Source organism: Sordaria macrospora, chromosome 4, assembly GCF_033870435.1.
Source record: "Sordaria macrospora chromosome 4, complete sequence".
Classification (NCBI taxonomy): Eukaryota; Fungi; Ascomycota; class Sordariomycetes; order Sordariales; family Sordariaceae; genus Sordaria; species Sordaria macrospora.
Window position 1 is genome coordinate 4096787 of NC_089374.1, and position 25960 is coordinate 4122746.

General features: G+C 52.5%; 6 protein-coding genes across 6 annotated transcripts; 1 reads left to right on the forward strand and 5 right to left on the reverse strand.

Moving 5' to 3' along the window:
- The first annotated feature begins 1430 nt into the window (after positions 1-1430).
- SMAC4_02170 (uncharacterized protein) lies at positions 1431-6495 on the forward strand. The gene is made up of 2 exons (XM_003350409.2): positions 1431-3756; positions 3815-6495. Exons 1-2 carry the CDS (start codon positions 2606-2608, stop codon positions 6048-6050), a joined length of 3387 nt encoding a protein of 1128 aa, XP_003350457.1. The 5' UTR covers positions 1431-2605; the 3' UTR covers positions 6051-6495.
- Positions 6496-6938: 443 nt separating this feature from the next.
- SMAC4_02169 (uncharacterized protein) lies at positions 6939-11587 on the reverse strand. Its single transcript, XM_066089720.1, has 5 exons — positions 10706-11587; positions 10401-10587; positions 7867-10333; positions 7597-7801; positions 6939-7517 (listed from the first exon to the last, which is right to left on the reverse strand). Exons 1-5 carry the CDS (start codon positions 10783-10785, stop codon positions 7478-7480), a joined length of 2979 nt encoding a protein of 992 aa, XP_065946938.1. The 5' UTR covers positions 10786-11587; the 3' UTR covers positions 6939-7477.
- Positions 11588-11888: 301 nt separating this feature from the next.
- SMAC4_02168 (uncharacterized protein) lies at positions 11889-14953 on the reverse strand (the record flags this gene model as incomplete). The annotated part of the gene is made up of 6 exons (XM_066089719.1): positions 14595-14953; positions 13983-14456; positions 13698-13851; positions 12944-13544; positions 12750-12851; positions 11889-12686 (listed from the first exon to the last, which is right to left on the reverse strand). The coding sequence occupies exons 2-6, from the start codon at positions 14146-14148 to the stop codon at positions 11889-11891; spliced, it is 1821 nt and encodes a 606-aa protein (XP_065946939.1). The 5' UTR covers positions 14149-14456; positions 14595-14953.
- A 731-nt stretch (positions 14954-15684) lies between these two features.
- On the reverse strand, positions 15685-19414 carry SMAC4_02167 (uncharacterized protein). Its single transcript, XM_066089718.1, has 5 exons — positions 17558-19414; positions 17369-17499; positions 16679-17290; positions 16444-16572; positions 15685-16371 (listed from the first exon to the last, which is right to left on the reverse strand). The coding sequence occupies exons 1-5, from the start codon at positions 18904-18906 to the stop codon at positions 16232-16234; spliced, it is 2361 nt and encodes a 786-aa protein (XP_065946940.1). The 5' UTR covers positions 18907-19414; the 3' UTR covers positions 15685-16231.
- A 396-nt stretch (positions 19415-19810) lies between these two features.
- Positions 19811-22388, reverse strand: SMAC4_02166 (uncharacterized protein). The gene has a single exon (XM_024655627.2). The coding sequence runs from the start codon at positions 21703-21705 to the stop codon at positions 20452-20454; it is 1254 nt and encodes a 417-aa protein (XP_024511501.2). The 5' UTR covers positions 21706-22388; the 3' UTR covers positions 19811-20451.
- Positions 22389-23557: 1169 nt separating this feature from the next.
- Positions 23558-25840, reverse strand: SMAC4_02165 (uncharacterized protein). Its single transcript, XM_066089717.1, has 5 exons — positions 25779-25840; positions 25481-25694; positions 25158-25408; positions 25015-25087; positions 23558-24956 (listed from the first exon to the last, which is right to left on the reverse strand). The coding sequence occupies exons 1-5, from the start codon at positions 25782-25784 to the stop codon at positions 24172-24174; spliced, it is 1329 nt and encodes a 442-aa protein (XP_065946941.1). The 5' UTR covers positions 25785-25840; the 3' UTR covers positions 23558-24171.
- Between the last annotated feature and the right edge of the window lie 120 nt (positions 25841-25960).

Here is a 25960-nt window from a genome sequence, read left to right on the forward strand (position 1 = left end):
TCCCCTCTCCTCACCTCATCAAAAGTACGACATCTAATATCCTATGGTGTTTTCCAAGGTATATGACTGATCTGACGGCAAAAATTAAGGTCAAATTTCAAGATCGCTCGGCTGCCCATATAAAGAAGTCACCACGAGTGTCACCAACCTTCACCAATCCCGGCGTATTCTCGGAATTTTGCACCCTTTGCACAAGCACACACTCGGTCTAACAGGCCGCTGTTACATTCGGTCGTCGACGACTTTGTACTAGGGTAGGGTGTCCTTTGCTCACATCACCACATCTCAAAGATATTGAGGAAGGGTGGCATCTCTGGCTTCTTGCTCATCGACTCCGCTGAGGCTCTCGCTCGTCTCCAAGAGCAAGAGCTCAACTCCGACCTTCCGGAGTTAGCGCCCCCCATATGGTTAGGCTAATGGTGAAAATTCTCTAGGGTCCCGACTGTCAAAAACTGCCACGAGGTGAGCGGCAGCAACCGTGGCGTCCAAGTCGGAGAGACAAGATCCATGTTCACGCCTTTTCAGGAAATACCCCTGGCTCCCTGGTTCGCCAGAATTGCCAGGCCTCAGCCTGTTTGAAGCCTTTTCTCTCCACGACTTTGAGCACAAGAGGCTTCCAAAATATGTTGACATCCACGATGCCACAGCAAAGGGGAACCCTACCAGATTTATAACTGCTGGCTAGCCTGCCAAGGCAGCAGAAACCATGATGCAGGCGAAGCTCGCGACGGTGCATCTGCCAATGCAGACGCACTGGAAAGGACGGAAAGGTGCTGCAGCATTCAACATGGAGAAATGGACAAGAGACAAAACTCAACGTGCCAGTGCTGAGGTTGCGGTCTGCCACCGCGAACCAATCATAGACAAGGCTGGGGGAGACTGGGGTGTCTTTCCAGCGAATCATCACGAGCCTAACGCTGGCGATCTGGTCCATGTCTAAATCTTGCGCAGGTCAGTATCGAATCGGTTCGCCAAACGTGGGACTTTGTGGTTCCTGCTGTTCCGGGTGGCCAGCCCTTTCTCCACGGTCAATATATCTTGACTAGCACCGTCTCTGACAAAGAGCTTAGTATTGACACATCCAAGGATATATTGCATCTGCGCAGTAAAAGCCTCACAACTTCACAAGTGACCGATTGCTGTGGATGTTTACCTGCAAGAAAGCCCAGTCGGGTCTCCCTTGCCGGTTGAGTCTCCTCGGTCCCAATGCCCCTATTCCCAGCTGAGGCCCTCTTGTCTGTCTGTGGCTCTCATTAGAATAGCTGCATATTTCAACAAGACCGCGCCATACGCAGTACACACCCACTATCGAATCCAGCCTGCTTTGTGGCTGATCACGAGGAGGGGTTGGCTGCGGCGTACAAAGAATACTGCTGTGGTAATACGGACAAAGATATCTTTTACGCCGTACGCAGAGTTCAGAGAAGAGTCAGCGGGTGACCAGCTGTTACAGAAGGTATCCCTGCTCCCGCCATTCATTCGACGGTTCCTGAATGGACGTTGATGCCCCGACTACTCTGCTCTCTCCGCGCAATCGGCGTTCACCCCCAGTGAGCCCGCAATGAGCTCAAGCACACGGGCAAGACGCAGCCGGAGACGTTGAAACGCCCAGCTGGTATAACCCCACAATTGACGCCGAAAACGCTTTCCCACCATGTGGGCCGCAGATTTTAATGCTAGACTCTGTCATGGCGATCCATGATCCATATCAAGACAAGTGCCGCTTGCGAAGCCGAAGAAGTGCATCAAACAAAGTTGCAACAAAATGCCCAGAGACAAAACACTCAACTTACTCATTCACACAACATACATACACATCCACGAACAATACACGACAAGGTCATCTATGGAAGGAGTATCCTGGGGTTGATACACCCAACATCCCTTTCCCCTCAGCCCCCCGTCCATTCAGGTAAGCTCACTTACATACACGCCAGTACCATACAAGCACACCAATAGTCAGCCAGCCTTTCTTTCCGGGGTGCCGAGAACCGCGCTCCCAATGCCCCCCCCCCTCAGGCTCATCCTCTCCCTCGACCTCCCTCTACCCAGCACCTTGCCAGCCATATTATCACGAAAAACTCTGCATACTTGCTACCATTTGACTATTCCTTCTTTCAGCCAGGGACATGGACACACCCTGAGGCTCCGATACTGATTCACCGGCGCGCAGTGACCCCCTTCCGTGCCCCTTCTCCGCCTGGCATCTGAGAATAGGTACAGTCTCCAGTACAGCCTAGATCGAGGAGGAGTGGAGCAGTGTCGTTGCTAGTTTCTTGGGGTGATTGGAGCCGTTGGAGTCCTTCTGGAGCCTCTGCTGGAGTCTTTGGAGTCTCGTGGAGCCTCTGGAGGAGTCTTTTGGGGCAATAAGTGTGGAGTTCGCCAATTACTGCATCCCAAATTCCTCGAGTCTCGGTGTTGAAAGAGCCCAAGAACCCCCGGATTGCAAATCACCATCCTGGCCAACTGCTGGCCTACGACAGCATCCCAGCTTTCCGTTCCCCGGGTTCGTTTCAGTCGGTGCTACCTTCTTTAGATCAGATCCCGCTGAAGTCGAGCTTTTCTGGCGAACCGGTCTCCAAACTTTCTTTTTCTTCTTTCCCCAATGCCACCGGCCGATTCGCAAGCGCTCAACAATAACTTTTCATCCGTCAATCTCGACTTCGCGCCGGCTGGCGGTGACACTCACGGTCACCCGCCGCACTCCGACCCTACCGCCTTCCAAACCCAACCTCTCGACAAGCTGGATACCTCCAATGACGCGTTGGGCAGCATCGCTGCTGCCCACGATTTGGTCGATAGCCATTTCGCCGATTTCCAGTTCCACTATGACGACGACTTAGATGACTCGCCGATGGCCGGTCTTGGCTCCACCACCTTCGACGACCATGCCGCCGATGTGTTCTCGACAACTCCCCACGCACCATCCATGAACTCGATCACGGTACAGACCTCGACCTATAATAACAATGGCGCAAACATCGGGAACGGCGGACAACGGCAGCAGAGCATGGATATGTCCGAAAGTAACACCCCGGACAGCAATCAGAATGCCGGGAACTCGCTCGAGGAAACAGTGGACGAGTTCGGTCTTGCTACTGCTGGCTCTGTCGATGGTTCGGCACCAAAGGGCAAGGGGGACAAAACGGATAATACCCCCGCATGGAGCGAGCTAAAGACGAAAGCCGGAAAGGAACGAAAACGTCTTCCCTTGGCTTGTATAGCATGTCGACGCAAGAAAATCCGGTGTTCCGGCGAGAAACCCGCGTGCAAGCACTGTCTCCGATCGCGAATCCCGTGCGTTTACAAGGTCACAGCTCGCAAGGCTGCACCACGAACCGACTACATGGCTATGCTGGACAAGCGACTAAAGCGAATGGAGGAGCGGATCATCAAAATCGTACCAAAATCCGAGCAGGAGGGTGCCTCTAACGTTACCAGAGCCGTGGTCAAGCCTGCCATACCGGGAACATTGAACAATGTGAAGCAAGCCAACAAGAAGCGCGGCGCTGACGAAGCATTCGGGTCGGATTTGGAAAATTGGGCTCGAGGGCCTTCAAAGTCCAAGATTGACGCGCCAAACAGGACCGCTACGATCCATATCCAGGAGACTGAGGAGAGCAAGCTATTGCTGGAAGGCGGGGATGCGTTGCCATCCAAGGAAATACAAGAACATCTTGCCGAGGTCTACTTTGAAAACATCTATGGCCAGGCCTACCACCTTCTTCACAAACCGAGCTTCATGAGGAAGCTGAAGTACGTTCCCCACACCGGACATATTGACTAAGATTATCTAACAACGTCGCTGCTACAGGGCTGGCGCTTTACCACCCGTCCTAATCCTCTCTGTCTGCGCCATCGCCGCACGCTTCTCGAACCATCCAAAACTCAACTCGAGCCCGAATTTCCTCCGCGGCGAAGAGTGGGCGGCGGCAGCCCGCGATATAGTGACAAAGAGATATGAATGGCCCAACATCACCATTCTTACATGTCTGCTCATTCTAGGTCTCCACGAGTTTGGCACCTGCCATGGTGGCCGTAGCTGGTCATTGGGCGGTCAGGCCATCCGCATGGCCTTTGCACTACAGCTTCACAAAGACCTGGAGCACGATCCCGTACGACAAGCAGGGAAGACACAGCTCAGCTTTATTGATCGCGAGATCCGGAGGAGGACTATGTGGGCATGTTTCCTGATGGATCGCTTCAACTCCTCAGGCACAGACCGGCCCACGTTTATAAGGGAGGAGACGTTGAAGGTCCCTCTGCCTATCAAGGAAAAGAACTTCCAGTACGACATGCCAGGTCCAACAGAAACCCTGAGTGGCGAGGTGCTAGAACCGCTTCTAGAAGACCAAGACGCTTCCATGGCCAGAGACAACCTGGGTGTTGCGGCCTGGATGATCAAGGCAATCGCTCTCTGGGGTAGAATTATCAACTATCTCAACCAAGGAGGCAGAGAGCTGGATCCTCATCCTATGTGGAGTCCTGAATCCGGTTACGCCAAACTCATCAAACAGACCGATGATATCCTGACCGATTTGCCTGACTCTTTATTATACACACCTGACAACCTGCACCTGCACGAAACCGACAACATGGCCAACCAGTTCTTGTTCCTCCACATCGCGATCCAGCAGAATATTTTGTTCATGAACAGGTTTGCTGTTTCATCCCCTCGGGGGCAACCGGAACAGGAAATCCCAAAGGCTTTCGTCACGAAAGCAGGGGCCAAAGCATTCGCTGCTGCGAACCGGGTATCAGAGCTGTTGAAGGATGCTGAATCACACTTTGTGACTGCTCCCTTCACGGGATACTGTGCCTTCCTATCCAGTACCGTCCACATCTTTGGGATTTTCTCAGGCAACCCGACACTAGAGGCAACATCGAAGCGCAACTTGGCTACCAATGTCAAGTTCCTATCCAAGATGAAGAAGTACTGGGGCATGTTCCACTGGATGTCAGAGAACCTACGAGAGCAGTATCGGACCTGTGCCGATGCTGCGAGGCAGGGAACACCGGCAAACGAGAACCCGACATCCATCTTCCAATACGGCGACTGGTTCGATCGTTATCCCCATGGTGTCTCGCAGTCCGACTTCCTCGACCCCGCCACTTACAAGAAGAAGGAGAAAGGCGACGATGCAGTTCTGGAACAGAAGCCCGAGCTGCACACAGTCGAGGAGTTCTTCACCACGCTCTCCCCACAAGCCGGCGGTGGTGACGGGGGCAGTGTGAACGGGTCGACAGCATCACGACAGCAGCAACAGGCCCAGCAACAACAGCTCAAGCGCAAAGCCATGGCACGCAAGATCAGCGGCCTACCACAGCAGAACCACCCCAACGGTCTCGACCCCATCCAAACCGACTTCTCCCCGCATCAACAACAACAACAACAACACCCTCCACCAACTGCCGAACAAATCCACGCCGCCCGCCTCCAACACCAGCGCACCTTCGCCGGCGCCGGCCCCTCGCCCATCCAAACCAGTGGTCCCGGAGCCGGCGGTCCACCCGGTTCCTTCAATTCCCTCTCCGTCCAAGCCCAACAGCAAGCGCACTTCTCTCCCGTCTCCCCCGTCGGCGTCTCTCACGCCCACCTCACCCATCACCATCCAGGATCTTTTTTCCCTCCCGACCCCTTTTCTCTTCCCGCCCACCTCGACGCCGCTCACGCCCATGGCATGTCCCATCTGGACCGACAACTTGTCTTCGGCGCCTACGGTGGTCCCACAGCCGCTGGCTTACACCGCGAGCCAGGGATGGTCGGCGGTGGCGGAGGTGGTGGTGGAGGATGGGGAGGACACGATGGTGAAGGCGGCAGGGATGGACCAGAGGGGTTGCATGCAGCATTCTCGAACGAACCGAGCTCGGCGTGGTTCATGCCGTTCAATATGGAGCCGCCAGAGATCGGGGCGGATCCGCTAGGCGGACTGGGAGGGACGTTGGGCGGTGGCGGGCTGGATAGTTTTTCGGGGATGTTTGGGATGGGTGGTGGAGGTGGAAGCGGGCAAGGAGGTGGGGGGATGGGTGGAATGCATCATGGACACTAAGTAGCGAAAGGGTTTCTTTTTTGGAAAAAGTGATGAGTTATGAGCGATGGTTGAAGCTGTTAAGTGGAAGGACGAGCGGGCAGAAATCGGATATTGCCCCAGGGTCGGTCGGGTCGGATGACGAATGTATACATGATACCTTTTTTTATAATTAGTTCCCCTTTCGTATTTTCAGCAGACATGGGCGTATATGGGAAAGCAAGCAAGCAAGCGAATCGGTTCCTTTTCAAACTACTACATAACAAATTGGTTTTTTTTTCCCGGGCTTTTCGGATGTGTGCTATTATATACGGAGTATGGGGTTGGGTGGGTGTCAGAAAGGACATTGATCGGATCGATTTATGGGACAGAGAATTGGATTTCACCATGGTTGGATTGGAATGGGTGTATCAGATAAATACCACAGCAGGTACACATGTCGAAGATAATCAAGACTACTACTCTTTTTGACTAAACGACGACTGAGTGAGAACGCGATGAAGCGACACGATCATAGCTTACATTGAAGACGGTAGAAGTGTTTGAGCGTAATCCTGTTGTTAGCATGTTTACCCGGCTTTCTTCTTCTTCTGGACATTGTCAAGGGTAGCCTGAATGACACCTCAAATATACTGTAAATGGAAATAATGTCAAAGGATATAAAAAGGGTATGAAAAGTGTATAAAAAGGGTTTAAGAAGGGTTTGAAAAGGGTTTGAAAAGGGTATGAAAAGAGTATGAAAAGAACATGGAAGAACATGAGAAGAAAACTAAAAGAAGTGCAAACAGGGCGATTTCTAGAGCTTCGTAAATAAAAAAAAGAAGGGGTTGGAAAGAGAAACCCCCGAGAAAACTCCTGTCCCAGGTAAAGAGAGATCTGGAAAGAAACACACCCATCCGGTAGCAGATGCGATTCATTGGCAGAAATGCATTCGGTAAAAAGGGGCGGAGACAAACGAGCAGACAACTTACGAGACAACAGCACATGTCTCAACAATAGAGACGGAACCAGAGAGCTTGTAGACATATGAATGTATGTAATCCGCTATATAGCAACTAGTATAGTATACCCATCATAGCAAGTAAGTATCCTTTATGCCACCAAGATGTCCCTCCTTTCTTAGATCAACTGAATTCTCAAATTTCTCCCTTCGCTTCTCAGGCTTTCTTCACCCCGTCAACCATCTTCCTTCCTGTCTCCGCCGGTATGTGTGTGAACTCGCTGTTCTCTGCGTTGGAGATGCCTGCGTATATACGTGTAAATACCTTCCAAATATATTTATGATGACCCTCGGACAAAAGTGAAGGGTATTTCCATCTTGTCTTCATCCATTCCATTACCGACGCTTTCTTTCATCCGACATTTCCATTCCCATCTAAATGCCATTTCATGCGACCATTGTATGCACATGCGGACCTTCAACTTTAGAGATCATCCTCCAGATCTGTCTAATAAATCCCCTGTGTCCTATACTGGAAAGTATCGTAACTGTCACACATTGGAAGTTAGCATCTCATCCCACGTCTCTCTTCAAGACCCAAGAGGCTCAAGGCGTTGCAGAACTTACAGTCGCGTATAATAACTTCCCAACGACTTAGCAATCAGATCCGTCTCCACAAACTGTTCCGCCTCGTCCTTGCTCAGCTGCAGCTGGAACCTTGCCCGGAGCGAGGTCGTCACCTGCGAGATACCCGCGCCGAAGCAGGGCATCTTGGATTCTCGGCCCATCATGGCGACCAGGTCGATGATGTTGTCTGCTGAGCGACGGAGGGCTGTAATAATGCCGTTAGTTGACCTGTAGTCCATAGGAATGGTGAAAATGGAGAAGAGAACATACCCTGGAAAGCCTGTTTGCAGAGCTGCTTAAAATCCGCAAAATCCTGCGAGTCCACACCACCCAGCACATCCAGATACTCATACGTAAACTTGAACGGCGCCGCCTCGAACCCGACCGAGCCAGGCGAGTTCGACAGCATGAAGCCAAAGTCGATATGGATGATGTGTCCCTCATTATCAATAAGCACATTGCCGTTGTGCCTATCCTTCAGCTGCAGCACATACGAGATGATGCTATACGCAGCTAGCGACCGCTTGAACGCGTCCACAGCCGACCTGTACGCCTGGCTCTCGGGCAGGCCGAACGCCTTGACGAAATGGTCCTTGAGCGTCGCGATCCTCCTCCTAGGGTTCTGACCGGACTCGACCGTGGCCAACGTCAAGCTGCGCTTGATTGAGTGCAGAGACACGCCGTTGGCGATGGTCTCAATTAGACCGCACGACTCGCCCGTGACGAGAATGCGCATGAGCTTCACCCAGACGGGCACCTTGTGCTCCACCCAAATCATGTGGCACACGCGGATCAGCTGACAGGCGAATGCCTCCTGGCGGAGATCCGCACCTGTTTTTACGATGACGCTGACGAGATCCCAGTTCTTCATCCACCCATAAGGAGAGGACTTGCGAATACGCTCCTTCTTCATCTCCCAGGCTTCTCCGAAGACAGCAGCGCTGGGATCGTCGCGATCGCCCTTGCGCTGGAGACCGCCCGTCTTGATATCGTTCTCCATCCTTGCGAGACCGGCGTTGGGGTTCACATTAGACTCGACCTTTTCTAGGGGAGTCTCGATTTCTTCGTCGGTAGCGGCATTCCCGTTGATGACGTTTTCTGCACTGGCCTTGGCCATAATCATCTCGAAAGTCGGCCCTTGGCTATCGTGGACTTCGAAGCTTTCCTCCTCTAGACTTTGCATGCTGGCGATAATCTTCGCCCTGATGGCGGCCACCTCGTGACGCGGTCGCTTTCCACTTGTCGCATCCAACTGCGCCAGCATTTGCGAGGCTGTTCGCATATGAATGGCAAGCGCAGAAAAGTCAGGTTGGTCGGCTGAGTTGCTGCGCGGACTTTGGAGTGTCATCCTCCTAAAAGGTGGGGTAGAGGATCCCGAAGTGCCAGAACTGCGAGGCGTTGACGTCAGGTCAACGAACTGTGTCGAACTGGTTCCGGTAGTGTTAGCATGGCGGAGACCGCCAGGAATGGGGTTATGTTGTATCGCAAAGGGCTCGTCGTCGAACGGTTTCATTAGTGGCGAGTGCCCAAGATCTCCCGACGAAGGCTCAAAGACACTGTCAATCACCGGCTCTTGAGTCCGAGGGGCGGCTGGTATCCTAGAAGACTCGGAAAGGTCAAATATGCGCCTCCGTTGTCCTTGTTCAGCCAAAAGTTGTGTAAGAAGTCTCTGGTTGTCTTGCGAATCCGGATCAAAGGTGAGATCTTCCCTTAGAATCTCAACCATAAGCAGGAAAGGCACTTTCTCGGCGCTGTTTAGGACCGTGGCCTCGGCTGGGTTGAGGCGGACTATCCTGTGGTGTCGGCTTTGCGAAGGTGAGCCGTTGACCAGGGTAGGAGGGCAGATGACTGGGATATCGACCTCGGCTGGGAGCTCTTGTGCGATCAGAGCCAGCTCGGCGCGTAGAGCACTCAGGCGTGCGGCCTTGGGTACTATTACTAGTCGATTCGAGATATCCTCCAACGCAGTCAGGAATGCCGTCTGGCAATGGAAATAGTTCTGTTTTAGTAGTCGCATCTTTTGTGTGCGGCTCATGTCCGCTTGGTTCAGCAGCGTCTTGACATGGTGGGAGTGCCTCCTGTTCACCCCAGCTGTTGGCCGCAGCCCCGCGGCCGGAGTGGTCGGCCTGTGAACAAGACCTGGGGGCTTCGCATCTGACGTTGGTAGAGGCAACGAAGATGAACTAAGGCGTGCCTCGAGGAGGTTGGAATCGAACGGAGCAGGTCGCTTAGACTCGATCGGCGTTCTGATGGAAGACCCTGAAGATGTCGGCCGGGAGTCGGGCTGAGGTTCCCTGATCTTCGGCTTGGGGCGATGCGCCACCGGGCTGTTGGTCTGGAGCTGGTTGTCTGATGAGCTCGTGAGGCGGGCCTCCTTTGCCCGTCTCGATTTTGTTGTACCAGCAGTGATGGTATGCGCGCGAGCCGGTGGGGCGGCGTTAAGGGGAGTAGCGTCGGACACATGTTCGATGACTTGCGGGCGAGGCTTTCTGGCTTGCGCGACGGCCAATGGGCCAGCCCAGTGAGGGAGAAACGGGGCGGCGATACTGGCGAGAACGAAACTCCCTAGGACGGTCACCGGCAGTGGGTTTTCCGTGATTTTCTCGTTCCTTGCGCTGTCGGAGACGCCAAAGACAATATGCTGGACCTTGTTGTACACTCGTTGACATGTTTTGAAGGCATTGGCCTGTGGATTAGAGGATAGGTCGTGTAGGTATGTTTGGAAGAGCCAGAATGTCTGCGGGCGGGCGAGATATCAGCAAGGTGGTCGTGTAAAGCGTCAGATCGAGTATGGGGTTGCGCACCAACAAGGCTGCTGTGACCGACTCCTCGCACAGATCGAGGAGGAACTCCTCCAGGGCCATGGACTCATTGTCGATGCTGATGACAAGGTGGCATAGCTGGGGGAGGAAGAACTCGATGTCCTCGTAGGGGAACTGGCGCAGCTTGCTGCACAGCACATAGTGAATTCCTATGTGGTCGGCATATCGTCTGACGATGCGGTCTCAACGTTAGCAAATGCCCGTGTATACTTGTACGCGCCGCGCCGAGTGAGGAGTAGTCGGGGGACGGGAGGAGGGGCAAGGTAGCGGATCTTGGCATGACTGACGAGAGATAGGAGACGGAGAGAAAGGGGTCTTGGTTGAAGACGTCGCTCTCGAGGAACCGCTTTAACAAGTCCCAAGACATTGGTATTATGGCGCAACGAAGGTCGACCGCGGATCGACTCGGATATTATATGGGAGGAAAGAGAGCCGTCGAGTCTGGGAGGAGGCTGAAATGTTGGTTCGTAGGTGGTGGGAGAATCGAATCGAGCAGCAGCTAGATCGGGGAGCTACTTCTTGGTTGGAACTGGAGCTGGTGGTACTCGTATTGTTACTGGTATTATGGAGAATTATTGTCGGATACACTCTGAAGAGGAGGGCAAGGCATGCATGCGCAGCGATGCCTCATCGGACTTGAACATGAACGGAGTCGACGGCGTAGGGCTGGAGCATGGCTGTACGGGACCGGGGCGCACTTGGTGTTGTTACTCGTTGCTGTTATTGTTGTTGTTGTTGGAGTGAAGATGTCAAGTTGGTAATGCTGTGGAATCATGGGATTGCCGGGATTCCATCCCAAGAAGGACACCAAAACCACTTCTCGCTAGCCTCTGTAGTGTAGTGTTACTCTGATATGTGCAGTGCTTGGCCGTCACTGCTGGGCTGTCAGGGGCCGCAGTCCACTGAACTTGGATAAACACGTCCATGGAACGGGGTCCGCTAGGCCCGATGGAGCCCCGCGTCCCGTTCCCCACCTGCCGACTGTCCGCCTCGGATGCAGTCTCCGTCCCAGCGCCATTATCGGTGCCTGCCTTTCCCCTGCTACAGGCACTTGGCGTCTGCCAACGACCGCTGAAACAGTGCTTGCCATCGGCTCTGTTTTGTCACGGCCCGGGCTGTTGGGATCTCATCAACAAGACTCGAAGTTTGACTTTGACACTCTGAAGACAAATCTCGTATTGGGAAGCCTCACTTGCCAAGTCAACACGAAGATCTCTGGTAACCCACGGCAGGCATGTTGATCAGTTCCACCCGCCAAAGCGGATCGATGCCAGTGCGCTTGTGCCATCATCTGAAAAGGGGCTCTTGGTCAACAAAAAAAAGGGGTAAAAGGACAAAGACTCCATCCAAAGTAAACAAATCCCCCTTTTCATCTTGTTCCTGAAACAAAGACGCGAATCATTGATCTACGTGGTATTTCTCTCTCTATCAACAATCAAAACACCAAGCACAATGGTAGTTACGCCCCTATCACCTCCACACAACAGTTGTCCCTCCTCCTCCTCCTCCTCTTCCCCCTCCTCGTCCCCCATTCCGCCTCCTCCTCGCACTACCCCTTCCTCCCCTCGGCCTGACCCTCTTATACTTGACCCTCTCACTCCCATCCGGCAACACCACCACCTCATGCTGAATCGAAAACCCAAACGCCGGCAAAACCTTGGCCCAGATAACCCAGTACAACACGCCAATAACCAACATGCCCGTCCCCAGCGCCGGCACCACCGAAAAGTGAACCTTGTTCAGCAGCTTATTCGGAATGAAGGGTGCCGCACAGGTATACAGCAGTCCGACGACCCAGAAAACCGTCAAGACGGGATAACTATGAAACCGCTGATTCTCCGGCGTGTTCCAGTTCTCGCCCGGCGTAAAGTTGAGATACAGCAGGCCTACCCCAAGGAAGACCTTGATCCAGTTCCCCGAGTAGGTAAAGATGTTGGACAGGAACTGGTACACGTCCACGGTGCTGGACCCGAGGATCAGCGCCACGGTGAAGATCCAGTGCAACAAAATGGCGCCCGTGGGCGATTTCTGCTCGGGCCAGTCGCTCGCCCAGAAGCGCGAGAAGGGGAGGGTTCCTTCCTTGGCGAGCTCCTGCTTCACGCGCGGCATGGCGAAGGATTGCGCAAAGACGTTGCCGAGCGCGGAGAGCGAGAGGAAGAGAGGCATCACGCGGTCGGTGAAGGCTGAAGGACCCCAGACGCGGGTGAAGAAGATGGCGGTGGGCACGACGCCGGATTTGGAGAGTTCGTCTTTGGTCATGGCGGCGAACTTGTGTCGTTGTTAAATCAGATATGACGGCCAGAAGTGAGGATATGGATGGGAAATACTCACATAAGCAATGTTGGCAAGGACATAAAGGACGGTGACAGTCCCGATGGCAATCGGCGCCGCGCGTCTCAACGTCCTCGGCGCATCTCGTACCTCACTCAACACCTAGAAACGCGTTGTTAGCATCACTATAACCATAACCATCCCTCTCACCACTCCCAACACTTCCCCATTTCACCTTCCAAGGCATAACTCACATAATTAGCATTCTCCCACCCCCCATAACTATACAACACCTGCAAAAGCGCCAACGCATACCCGGCCGCGCTGCCCGCGACATCCTTCCCCATCCCATCCGTCCCATCATCATCTCCATTCCCCGTGGCATCCCCCGGCCCATCAAAACTGCTAAAATTCCCCGGACTTTCCCCCTCCATCCGTCCCGCCAACGCCGCAAACCCTGTACAAACCACCAAACTCAACAACACCAACTTGAACACCCCCAACCCATTAGACAACCAAATCCCCAGCCTAGGCAAGAACGCATGGATGAGACAAACGACGGTGATAGCCGCCACGGCAATGCCGCGGTTGAGCCAGGTGCCGTCGTACTTGGTTGCTGCTTCTTGCGCTTGCTGGCCAGCTCCGGTAGAGGTGGTGGAAGAGCCGAGCACGCACCGCAAGAGGTAAGAACTAAACGAAATGGAGCCCGCGGTGGAGATGGCGAACAGGATGAATTGCACGGCGAAGATGCAGGTTGCGAGATACTTGGGTTTGCGGTAGACGCGCTCGAGGTAGACTTTTTCGCCGCCAGAGCGGGGGATGGCGGTGCCGAATTCTAGGTAGACTGCTAGGCCGCTTTTTTTTTTTCACGTGAAGAGTTAGGGGGGTTGTTTTGAAGTGAAAGTGAAGTGGAAGAAGAGGGAAGGTTAAGGGAAGGGGTAAGGTGAAGGGGTAAGGGTAAGGTAAGGTGAGGTAAGTAAGTGAAGATGGAAGAAGGGTGAAACTCACCAAAAGGTCATTACACCACCTAATACCCAGAAGAGAAGCGTGGCGCCGACGCTATTGGTGTTGTGGATGATGGAGGAGGGCGTTGAGAAGATGCCGGCGCCGATGACCCGGTTAATGAGGAGGAAGGCTGTGGACCATGTTCCTAGCTTTCGGTCTGTATAAGGAGTGAGTTAGCGAGAGGTGAAGAGAGAGGTGAGGAGAGGTGAAGAGAGATTGCAGAGCGACTAAAGAGAGACGGGATCAAAACTGAAGGAACGGACAAAACCTCAAAAGACCCGAACTAACCTTCAGGAAACACATAATCCCTAAAATCCTCCTCCTCCTCTCCCTCCTCGCCAACCCGCGACGGACCCCTCCCATTCGCTCCATACTCCGGCATATAAATCGCATCCTCGCCCACTTCCGGATCCTTTGAGTGGATCGGTTGTTCGAATATCGTTGGTTCATTCATCTTGCCCTTTTTGCTTTAGATAATTCCTCCGTCTTAGTTTTGGTTGTGACTGAGAAGGTCTTCAAAATGGGTAAGTTGATTAGTGACCGAAGGTCGAAAAAGAAAACACGGCTCAAATCATTCAGGTCTGGTCTCAGCCCACGGAACTCGTGAACGGGTTATGACTGGATGAGTGGTGGCCGCGGGGTGAGGCGTAACTTGACAAGTTGAGGTCGACGTGCGTTGAAAAGGTTGGGTCTCACAACCGTAGGCCGCCTTAACACCCGTTTATTGTGTAGCCCCCGGTCAACGAATCGAGTAAATGGAATCTAGTTCTTGGTGGTTGGTCAATGAAGTTGCTCGGTCGCAGAATGAGAAGGATGGTAACACAAGTGGCAGCCATGCAGCGGTAACAGACAGATCTCACTAGAGAATGAAGGATAGCTAGGTAAGTGAACTCTTCTCACCTTTCAATTCAGTTCCTGATCTCTTCAAGTCGCACCCACTGAGACCACTGAAACTACTGAGATCACTGGATAACTGCAGCTCAGAGCCTCATTGACGTTACCTACGCCGTCATCACACAGCAGTAGGAGCAGAAGCAGTGTTGTTCATTGGCGATTGATTAGCGAGCGAGCGAGGCAGACACGCAGAGAGACACAACGTGGGATCAAATCAGATCAGATCCGGTTCGGTTCGGTTCGTTTGCAAGAATGAGCTGGAAGCATGGAAGATGTAAAGGAATAAAGGCCCCGTCTTCTTGCCTCGTGGCTGGATGTAGGAACGCGTTCCTACGAGGAGAAGAGGAGAGCTGGATAGGCGACGGACGTCCAATTATCGCCGATAACTCACAGCCAGCTTTCCCGCCCACCCCGTTGCCCTGCCACTCTCGCTATCACAGCAAACGCCAAGTCCATCCAATGCCCCAAAAAGACGAAAGAGGCTTGCAGGATGCTGGAAGGGGCCCTGCTCGTCAATGTCAGCTCCTGTCTGTTTGGCCCCAGCCTACAGTGAGTCCTGTGATAGGTAGCCTGGTATCGTCGGGCGGTGGTAGCCAAGACTCTTCATTACAGGCCTTGACAATCTGGTGTTGTTCAGCGTCTTTCTCTTTTCCCGCTGTGATCGGATTGGCAGCAACACAACAATATCAGGCAGTAGGGGACACCATGGACACCAGCTCCGAGTTTTGTACTTCATGCCTTCCACTTGCGAGTTATTGAGTCCGGTTCACCTCACCACTCAATCCTCTCGTTGTCTACATTAACCACCTCTGCTCACGAATAAGCTTTGCAGTCGTTATTATCCGCCTCTTCCATCAAGTTAGGTATGCTTTGCTCGAACTGAAGGGTTTTGATGATTCAGGGCACACGTGGGCTGTGAGATGAACTTGAATCAGAAGCTTCGCCAATTTCCCCAAAGCTTCGCCCCAGAAAACCTCAGAAAACCCCATCTTTCCCACAGGACCACAGTGAGTGATACATCACCTTTCCCCTTTAAGCCTAGGGCCTTCATCTTGGCGAGGTGAGGAACGCAGGTCATGGGTAGCTTAATTTTCTGCTTGCTGCTGCTGCTGCTGCTGCTGCACGATTCCAATAATCACTCTCTTCCCCAACGTCCTAATCGGGTAACCTTCGCTCGCTCGCTAAGCTCAATCGTTCTTATTCGCTCAGTTGTTTTCGCCCAGCTGTTTTGGTTACGTAGCTGGCTTCCATCTGTCTCTACACTACGGCAGCGAAGTCCTTCACATCACAGTTCTCGCCTAGGTAAGCGTGGTAAGGTACTCGGTGACGATAAGTGATCTTGGTGGTGATAAGTGGTTGATAATGGTGTTCACAGAATTATGTTTTGGGTAAGGTAGTAAATACACAAACTCATATCCTCCGTATCTTCCATGTCCTTCCTGGTATCTCGTAACACAAAGTAGATAGAAAAACCCATAGCCCGATCCGATCCAATCCGATCCTGATTCCTCCAGTCCTGACTCCAAGCTAACCAAGGAGATCTATACAAGAATTATTATATACCAGCTCTGTCCTGCCCTGTCCTGTTCTTCCAATATGGGTATGCAAAAATCCAGAGTCATATGCCAGTGGTAGGTATCACATCACATCCGAATCTCCATAGCCGTCTTCCCATACAACCCGCCCACCGCCCTCAACTCCTCCTGAATAACTTTTAACTTCTCTCTCTGCTGTCGGCGTTCGGCAATGACTTCTCCCCATCTTCTGATGAAGCTGTCTTGGCCTTGAGCCATTAACGTAATAATTAGCATTCGAGCGAAAGAATGGAAGTGACTGTGGGGAAGAGGAGACTTACTTGGCGGATTCTCAAACTCAATCTCAAACATCTTGTAAAGATCATAACCGTATTCGGCATCTGGGTTTGGCGGTTGGCCATCGATGTTGAACCCGGCCATTTCCGAATCGCGTCTTTGTTCGATGTGTGCTGTTCACACATAAGACCCATCAGTTAGCCATCCATCTTCTCCGTAACAACCACGTGTATATAAGCTTGAGATAATACGAAAAAAAGAAAAGAAAAAAAGACAAACCTTTAATCCCCTTCCACCGGCTCCCCTCCCTGCTAAACACCCCCGCCCGTCTCGGCCTCAACTTCACCTTCGTCTGCCCCTCACTCTTCACCTCAATATCATCCGTAATAAAAGTCTGCACATACTCCCCCAATCTCCCCAAGTAAACAACCAACTTGCTCGAACTAGCCACCTGTCTATCTCGAAGCGGTCCGGACAACGCCGTCCCAGCCGTCACGAAACTCGCCTTGTCACTTTGTATCCCTCTTCTTCTGTTGGGGGAATCTGGATCCTCGTGCCAGATTTGCAAGCGAACGCTCGAGTAAGTGTCGCTCGAACCTCCATTGACGGCTTTGGAGAGCCGGATGAGTTTCACATTGCTGATGTCCAGAAGAACCTTTTCGCCGGTGAGCTGGGCTTGGAAGTGGCAGAGGTCGGCGAGGCGGGGGAATTGGTAGATGCCGTTTGGGTGGCCGCCGTTTCCGTTGTTGCCTGGACCTCCGCCGGGGATGGGCGAGGAGGACATGTAGCCTGGGTTGGACTTTTCGGTTTCTTTGTCATGAAGACAGATGACGTTGAGGAAGCGCGGGTCGTAGGCGTAGACGGGGATTAGTTGGGCGTTTCGGGCTTTGACTGTTGTTTTGGGAAGTTAGCTGTTCCGTAACTAGATAGTTTTGTGTGTAGAATAGAACGTCAGACAGGCTTGCTTACTCCAAAAGGTCTCGGAATATGTACCGACTCTGCAATGAAACCTCAGATCTTTCGTAGTCGTATTTCGGAAAATCTTGAGTTCTCCATCTTCAAACGCCGAGGAAGCAAGTGTTGGTGCGCTCTTAACTGGCCTTTCGAACGGTTTTCGTTAGCAAGCTGCAATTCCCCCAAGATTAAACACAAACTCACCCATCAAACAAAACATCCTCCCCCGGTAACACATGATCTCGGCCCGTACTCCTACTATCGCTCGAAAACGAAGAAGCATGTCGTTCCGGAACCACCACAACCGCAGTTCTGGTATCAATCCGATTTGTTGAAGTCCCGATACTAACCACATTAGTCTGAGAAGCTCCAGCACCAACACCAACAAACACCCCGCTCCCACTCCCGCTACCGCCTCTTCCACGGCCAGGTCCAGGATAAGAGGAAGGAGACTGCTGTTCGTGAAGGACTACCGAGTGAGGCGAGCTTGAATAGACATATGCGCCGTCGGAACTGACGAACTCTTTCTCGTATGAATCAGGTGAAAAGACGGGCGACGTCGGCGAAAAATGTCCGCTTGGAGACGTTGAATACTGTGGGTAAGAGGATTCCATAAATGACTCGAGAACTGGTTGACGCGTAGGCGGTTGTTGTCGACGAGGTCCTTGAGAAGTAGCAAAGCTCGCGCCTGTCACGAACCCGCCGTAGTTGATACCGTCGACGTCATGACGATGGCGATGATGATGACCTCCGTTACCATTATAAGTAGCTTGAGCAGCTGCTGTTGGCGCAGTGCTCAAGCCGGCCGTTAGAGTTGATGCAGGGATACGCATAGATTGTGTGGACTGATTATAGTCGTGGTGAGATTCCATCCAATGTTGTTGTTGTTGCTGGTAAGAAGCGGTTCGGGGAGAGACAGGTCTGTTGTAACTGCTATCAACGACAGGACTTTCGGGAGTCCATGGATCCGTGTCACGTTCCGTGAGAACCTCGGCAAGTCCTACGCCCCCGTCAGACTCTCCAAAGTATGGTGCCGCACCGTTGAAGTAGTGGTGGTTGATGTTGAGGTGGGACATCATGTTGGTGACGTCCTGAGGAGGAGGAGCAGCAGCAGTAGCGGAATTAGGTCCGGCTACATGTGCCTGATCCAAGGCAGCAGGGGAAACGTTGGTGGTGGTATAGCGCCCGCTGTGCGCTGTCCGGAAACTCGAAGCCTGTGATCGCGAACTCGCGTTCGACATCTGTCGTCCCCTGAGAGAGGCATTGTTGCGGTCGTGTAACTCGTGCGGCGACTGTGGGTTTGTGACCGGCTGGTGTATGCTACTCGGAGCAGTTGAGCTGGGCGGAGAAGCGGCTGGCGTATCCGACTCGGGTATGCTTTGGAAGAGGTAGCGTCGACCATCTGAGGCGATGAAGATGCCCTTGTTGGCAAACTGAACTGTGGAGTCGACCGTGGCGAGATCGAAGTTGTCAAACAAGGACGAGAAGGGGACAGGTGCCTCATCGGGAAGAGGCGGAAGGCTGGCAGGTGGTGGACGGCCTTGGGCGGACATCCTAAACCTTAGAACAGGTGCCGCTCGGGTCGATCAAACTCAACCGGCCACCATAACGATGTGTTATCGAGGAGGAGTTAAATGGCCAATGGGCAATCTCTCGAGGCACATGTTAGGTACATGATGTGTCCGATATGTCCTGAGAAGAAGTCGCTCGCCGGGTTAGTGGTAACAGTGACAGATGTAAAGGTAAGGTTTGATGGGTAGGACAGAGATAAGAAGGGGGAAACTAAGCTGCCTGAACCAGGGGCGTATGGAACGCGGGGTGAGCGGTTGAGGTTAGTGTAAAGCTTAGTGTAGATTGTCGTGACCTATAAGGCCTATTGGACCGCCCCGTCAGTGACCCCGGTGCCGTGTGACATTCAGAAGCAATCAATCAATCCACCAGGACGTCGCCCCGTCGTCGTATGCCCCTGTTCCTACCTGTCGTTGAAGCTTGTTCTTTCCCTGACTTTGTGATCCTTGTTTATTGAGCAGCTAAAATACTTGGGCGGATGATTGATTTTAGAGTGTCCCGAGTTGACTCTGCCAGCTGTCTATGGTGTAAATGAACGAGTTGACAGTTATGATGGCGGGATAAGTGAAAATAGGGTTGCCCGACAATACGGTCTGTCTGACTGGACTGAGTGAGGTACGTACAGTATTCTGGGTATACTTAGGCATGCACATGTTTGCTGGAGGAGTCGTACTGGAGGTGATCAACGGGCAGAAAATAAGATTGTTCTAGGCTCCCCTGGGCTCTCTCGAGACACTCGTGGCACGGCGACGTTATCTGAGTTAACCTTAGCTACGCCAGGTTTCATATTCCTCATGTTTCCACTTCATGCTGATGATCTTTTCAGTCTATCGTGAGAAAAAGTTTGTCAATGTCAAAACATTCTTCAAGTTTGAAGGAAAATAATACCTGTTTTGCGCAATTATTTCAGCCAAGACACTCGACTTTGCAATTCTGTTGGCTTCTTCAATATGACCTGCGCCGCGTGACTGTGACTTCGAGCTGTAATGTCAGCTGAAAAAGCTGCCGTGTCACAGTGACTTGTGACGTACCGGGGGCGAATATTCGAACTAGGGGAACGTCATGAGTTAACGGAGTGAAACTGTTTCGGCGGAGACAAGACTTGCACGAAGCCTTGCAAATAAACTTTGATTTTCAACAACTTCCCCGAAGAAAAAATAAGAGCAAACTCAACGCATGTTGGTCGTAAAGCAGAGTATCCTTCCCTGCCTAACACCAGCAACACCATGCTGGCTAACCCAACCCAAACAAACCAGTCCCCAAGTTCACCCAAACACCGAGCCTTCGGCTGACCGACCAAACCGAACACCATGCCATGCCAGCCTGATAACGGGACCTCTGCCCAAAGTCTATGACTCGATCTCTACAGGAATTGACATATCCCAACCACTTGTTTCCATGTTGAGAACGCCGGACAATGTATGCTCATTTGTGACCCAGTTTGCCGAAACGCCATCGTTCCATTCGTTTAATCGTGTTTTGGCCTAAGCTCAAGCGTTTTCCTCCGCTCTTCTTCAACTCCCGGCTTCCTAAGCGGTAGACTTCTTCCTTCCCCTCCCTCCTCCTCGCCCGGCTCCTCCTCTGGTTTTCTTTTCTGGCTGGACTTCTTCCTCACTCTCGCTCTCTGCCTTTGCTCGACCTCTGCTCGTAGAGGCTGCTGGCTTCTCCTTGTCATCGTTCTCTATCTTGCTGGTGATTTCTCGTAGGAAATCCCACTGGTCGTCTGACTCCACCACCTGTTTGAGCATCTGTGCCGATACGCGTTTCGAGTTACGCTCACGCGCTATGTCGGCGCTTTTTGTCACCAGTTGTACCATAAACAGCTCGAGTGCCTTGCCCACTGCGATCGGAGTCTGTTGCGCGACCTTGCCAACCTCTTCATCCGCCTGCATGATGCGCTTGATGCGCGCCGTTGGGAACTTGGTCTTTACGGGCGAGGGCTGGATCGGGGAGGGTTGGGGTTGCTGCGCAGCTTGCGCGACGGCTCGCTTGGGTGGCATCGTATTGGTGCTCTGCGCCGCTACGGATGATGGCGCAGCTTGAGCTTGGATATGGGTCTGTTCGGGGGCCGGTGGCGGACTGGGATTAGAGGTTTGCGAGGGGAGAGGCTGGATGGGCCTTTGTGTCTGTGATCGCGTCACACGTTGTTGCCGATGCTCTTGCGGTTGGGTATGTGAGAACAGCTGCGGATAGGCCTGTTGCTGTAGCTGCTGTAGCTGCTGTTGCGGTTGTTGCGGTTGTTGCGGTTGTTGCGGTTGTTGCTGGCTGTAAGAATACTGGTGTTGATTCTGCAATTGCTGCAGGTCACGCTGCGAACCTTGCTGTTGCGCGTTCCAAATCCCTGTCGCGTGGTTGTTTGTGAAGGGGGTGCGAGCCGGGCGCTCGGGTTGCTGCGGCTGCGAATAGTGGTTCGTTGAGAAGCTGTTATCGGGCTGAGAGCGTGGTGGTAGATACTGCGACGGGTTCTGCCAATATTGTAAACCGTGATGATCTTGATACGTGTTCGCAGAAGGGCCAGAGGGTAGTGTCGCGGTGGTGGTGGTGGTGGTGGTGGTGGCGGGCAGAGGTTGATGTTGTGGTTGCGAGTGCGAGTGCGCTTGTAAGTGGTGGTGGTGTTGGTGTTGCGGAGAAAAAAGTGTTTGCTGTGATAACGGTTTGGGGTCTGGTACTTGAAGGACTTCGGAATGGGGCTGCAGGTGCTGGTGGGTGGGGCCGGCGGAGCTATATAAGGATGAGAGGTCGGGCGACCTGGGTGCATAGCTCGAGGCGCCTATGCCTGACATGATTTGGGTGATTGCGCTTGAATGAAAAAGACCTTGAAAGCCTGGCTGCTGTGAATGGAAGGGAAAGTAAGCTTGGATAGGAAATGAATCAGACCCGACTGCTTTCGTCCCGCCGTCCCTTCGCCGCGACTTATATGGGCGCTTTGGTTGGCTCGCACCTTCCCCTTCTTGTCTTGCTTTTGTTTACGTACCCCGAGCGCCTTCCTCCCTTTGTCGCAAGTACCTTGGAAGTACTGGTGGGGCAGGGGAACCTCTTGGGTGTGGGTGTGGATGCCTTTACTCGATCCGAAGAGGGAGCACAACCAGTTAATGGCAGCTGATAATGCTAAGAAAGCTTGTTTGAATCTATAAGGCAGTAACCGACAGTTAATCTCTTGCATTATGACTCTCGTGGTCTTTGGATGGACAAAGACACTGGCGAAACCTCCACTTTGAGGTTTGGATGGAAGGGAAAGAACCGTGAAGGGGCAGTGTTTGGCTGACTGAGATCATGCGGGGCTGTATGCAGCTTTGGAAAGGAAGGTACCATTTTTGGGGAGCTGCCCGTCTTTTCAGCTGTGATTTTGCAGGCACCACTCTCCAGTTTTCCAGGTGGAATTCCATTAGGTGAATGCGCTACAATGTTGTAAAGAATTTGGATGAAAATAAGGTAGGTGGGTGGTGGATGACTGAAAGCGTGTTCATGAAAGTGAAGACCAGAACTGGCCTCACAGCAGTATGTATATACCAGACGAACTAGAAAAGGTGCATCGTGGTATAACCTCGTACAAGAACAATATGACGGGCATGCCAGGAAAGACTGACAACTTGGCTTCTTCTGGCAAACGGTGGCAAGGCTGGGTAGGTAGATAGTCTTTGCTGTCGGTTGTGTTCATAACCACGAGCGAGGATAGGCACAAGTGTCTCGGCGTGTCCCGAAGGTGCATTTTGCCCTATTCCGACTATCGCCACGAGTCGATGCATTGTAATGATGCACAACCGCCGACGATTTGCAGGTGTAGGAAAGTGAACGCATGGTTCGACGCCGTGACGGTGCCAAAATCCAGGAGAAGCCACACATCCACATGGGCATTCGACCCAAAGGGGCAACTTGGCCAAGGAGCTTATATCAGGCTACAACAAGCTGGCGTCGAGCCTTTGGTTGTTCAAGTTGCCATGTCTCTCGTAACATGCCCATCCTGATTGTCTTGTTGGAGGTGAAGGTAATGATCCATTGCGCTTCAGCCCTGCCCGGTCATTAAGGTGAAGAGCCACCCAAGAGCTCTCTCGGTCTTTTCAGGCACCAGTCCGGTACATCGAACTGCAGCAGGTACCTCTTGGTAGACTTTGGGGGAACGGATGGGGGCACAAGGAGAATGAAGCGGGGTAGAAGTTGACTCGTAGTGTGTAGGTGTGGTGTAGGTATAGGTGATGACGACAATAACACTGGTGAAGGACAGAAAATGGGGATGCTGACCGTAAGTATGAAACGAGAATCGAAGAGAGAGTTGTCGGCGGGGATGCCTGAGCAACACAGGTCGGTTATTCAAGGCTCGAAGACGAAATGTCAGCCTCAGGGTTGAAAGTCGGCAGCTTTTGAATCAAAGTGAGTGAAGGGTTCGAGGTGCAGTGCTGTGCTGTCAGCTGAAAACAACTTCGTTGACGATGACGCGGGCATCTCTACGGCGGGAGAGACCAGCCCGTTTATATGCACGCCATGGCCCACTCATTGATCCGCATTGGTTGATTACAGGGGGGCTCCGAGTGCCAACTTTATCTTCTGTCTGATTGGTTCAGATCAGATGTCCTGTGGGGTCGCACCGCCTCAAGCGCCTCTCCAACTTCTTTCTGAAGCACAAACACGCAAGTGCGGCGCCGATCTTTGATTTCCAAGTTCAGCAAAGTCTCGGTCACTCTTTGGACAATCATCCGTGCGTTTCAGGTCCGTTGCTGTTGCATCACTCTTTTCGTTTCGCCGATCGCCGCCCTCGACCCTTGACAACGTCGTCGAAGCCATCAACATCAACATCAACTTCAACATCTTCTATCTATTCACCTACAAGATCCTGTCGGTCAATGGTTATGGAGGCTGGCCCCCGGTCACATCTCATTTCGTCCGCTTGGGATGCGATGAATTGACCATGGACGCTGCCTTCCGCTACGACGAACGGATCTGTAACTTCGCTTCGGCATCAACCCACTCACAGCGGACATCGTATCCAACTTCGCTCTGCTTCCAGACCTTCTGGAAGTCTCCCAAATGTAAGATCCCAAGCAGCAGTGCAATTTCGCCATGGCTGTACCGGCGCAACATATGGATTTGAACACAGACCTCGCATTTGCATGATGATACTCAAGAGCACCTTGATTTCCCAGAGACGCAGAACACGGCCTTGAAGAAACCGAGTCCCATCAGGGCTAAGGGGTCATCTTCGCCGCATGTCTATGACGGCACACAAAAACTTGATCTAATCTGACAAAAAAAAATCAAAAATCTATTACTCCTTCACTTTTGTTTTCGCCAGCATCCAAACCACCAGAGAGCCGTTGTCTAATCTCTTTCGTTAGGTCATTCACCCCCTTCAACCTCTTTTCGCGGCTAGTTGAGAGGAACAGCGATGCCACCGGCCACGCATGGATGCCTCCTGGCGCGACCTCGCTTCTAACCCACACGCCTGCTTTGTTGAGTCTCGCGGTCAGGTCGTGAACCTCAGGTGCGAATACCTCCTCTTCCCCGTATGCAATGAAGATGCCCTTCGACGGACTTGCCCGCTTCCACCACGCCGCGTCATGGCAGCATCCTGGCGACACCAGCGGGTCGCTCCACGAGATCTTGTTGCCCGAGAACTGCTTTCCGTACGTGCTCAGCTGCTCAGCGTCTAGGTAGTCGCTTGTCGTGTTGGTGTGCCGCGGGGACACAAGAGTCGTCCATGGTGAGATTAAGACGGCCAGACCTGGCATCGGCAGGCCAACCCCATATCTCTTTGCTTTGGGATCCTTGCAACTGAGATGGAGCAAGAGACTCAACATCAGTGTTGCGCCCGCCGAGTCACCACTGACGCACACGATAGCCGGGTCGCGTGCTACCTTGAGAACATATCTGTATCCTTCAATCGCCTCATGGATTTGAGTAGGGTATGAAGCATCAGGAACGAGTGTATAGTCGAGGGCGAATATGGCGGGGTTCTTGAACCCGGAGGAAGACAGGACCGATAACCAGGTAAGAAGAAACTCGAGGTAAAAGTAGGCCGAGCCCATCGAGAAACCGCCGCCTATCCAGAAGTCAGCCAAGAGGTCATCATAGACCAGACTACTTATTGTGCGACTTACCATGGGCATAATACAGAACAACATCCGGATCTGCCAGCGGATCCTTCATGACCCAGATGCCTCTGAAATTCGCCTATTTAATGCTCCCTTGTTAGCCCACCCAAATCCACGCACGACCTCAAACAAAACAGGATCGCACTTACCGTGACATGTTCCCTCCAATGCACCGGACTCCTCAAATACCCATGCCTCAGCATGCGGAACCTCAGAAACGGCAGCGCCACTTGCTTGGAGAAGAACACCCGTCCGATATTCGGCGGGATGTTCGCAAAGGCGTACCGCACACATCTGATGACAAAGTCCTCAAACGGCGAGGCGGTCCGAACAAACGGTGACTTTTGGTCGTATGACATGAGCCATCTTTCGTCGATGAATTGGGTGGGGAGTTTGAATACTGTTTTCCATTCGTTGTTAACAACTCGACATATCACTGTTGTTATATGTAAAGGTGAAGACGAAGACGTACAAACAAACGGCAACGCCTCCAACACGCACTTGATCGTAGCAATCAAACCAACGTTCCAAATAAGCTGTGGAGCAAGAAAGATGCAAAAGACGATACAGTCGAGATAGGAGACTGGTCCGAGAATCATGCCGCCGTCGCGGGTCCGGTGCCCGGGCATGATGTTGTGGATGAGACGACCGATCAGGTTACGGATCATTCCTCTACAATCGGTGAACTAGATAGAAGTGAACGCTGTTAGTGGGTAATCTATCCATCCATCCCTTGTGAGAGCAGACTGGTCGTCCAAATGGATGCTTACCGACATATCATCAAAAAGAAAAAGAAACTAGAGGTGTCTTCTATCACATTGCTGGTTTGAAGGGATCAAATCTGAAATGTGAAGAAGTTGGTTCAGTTGGTGGCGGGCAAGATTAAGATGGAAATGAGGTGACGTCGAAAGGTGCTCAGCCCAGTTTAAGTGTCAAGTCAAGCCAAACAGTC

Coding starts and splice junctions, on each gene's coding strand:
- SMAC4_02170 (XM_003350409.2), top strand. CDS start 2,606: ATGCCACCGGCCGATTCGCAAGCGCTCAACAATAACTTTTCATCCGTC. Junction 3,757..3,814: donor AGCTTCATGAGGAAGCTGAA/GTACGTTCCCCA, acceptor TCGCTGCTACAG/GGCTGGCGCTTTACCACCCG.
- SMAC4_02169 (XM_066089720.1), bottom strand. CDS start 10,785: ATGTCTTGGGACTTGTTAAAGCGGTTCCTCGAGAGCGACGTCTTCAAC. Junction 10,588..10,705: donor CTCTCCGTCTCCTATCTCTC/GTCAGTCATGCC, acceptor CCGCATCGTCAG/ACGATATGCCGACCACATAG. Junction 7,802..7,866: donor CTGCAAACAGGCTTTCCAGG/GTATGTTCTCTT, acceptor GCATTATTACAG/CCCTCCGTCGCTCAGCAGAC.
- SMAC4_02167 (XM_066089718.1), bottom strand. CDS start 18,906: ATGTCCGCCCAAGGCCGTCCACCACCTGCCAGCCTTCCGCCTCTTCCC. Junction 16,573..16,678: donor CCGGTGGAAGGGGATTAAAG/GTTTGTCTTTTT, acceptor ATGTGTGAACAG/CACACATCGAACAAAGACGC. Junction 16,372..16,443: donor TGAGTTTGAGAATCCGCCAA/GTAAGTCTCCTC, acceptor TAATGGCTCAAG/GCCAAGACAGCTTCATCAGA.
- SMAC4_02166 (XM_024655627.2), bottom strand. CDS start 21,705: ATGTCAGGCATAGGCGCCTCGAGCTATGCACCCAGGTCGCCCGACCTC.
- SMAC4_02165 (XM_066089717.1), bottom strand. Junction 25,409..25,480: donor GGAGGCGTTGCCGTTTGTTT/GTACGTCTTCGT, acceptor AATGGAAAACAG/TATTCAAACTCCCCACCCAA. Junction 25,088..25,157: donor ATTGGAGGGAACATGTCACG/GTAAGTGCGATC, acceptor AGCATTAAATAG/GCGAATTTCAGAGGCATCTG.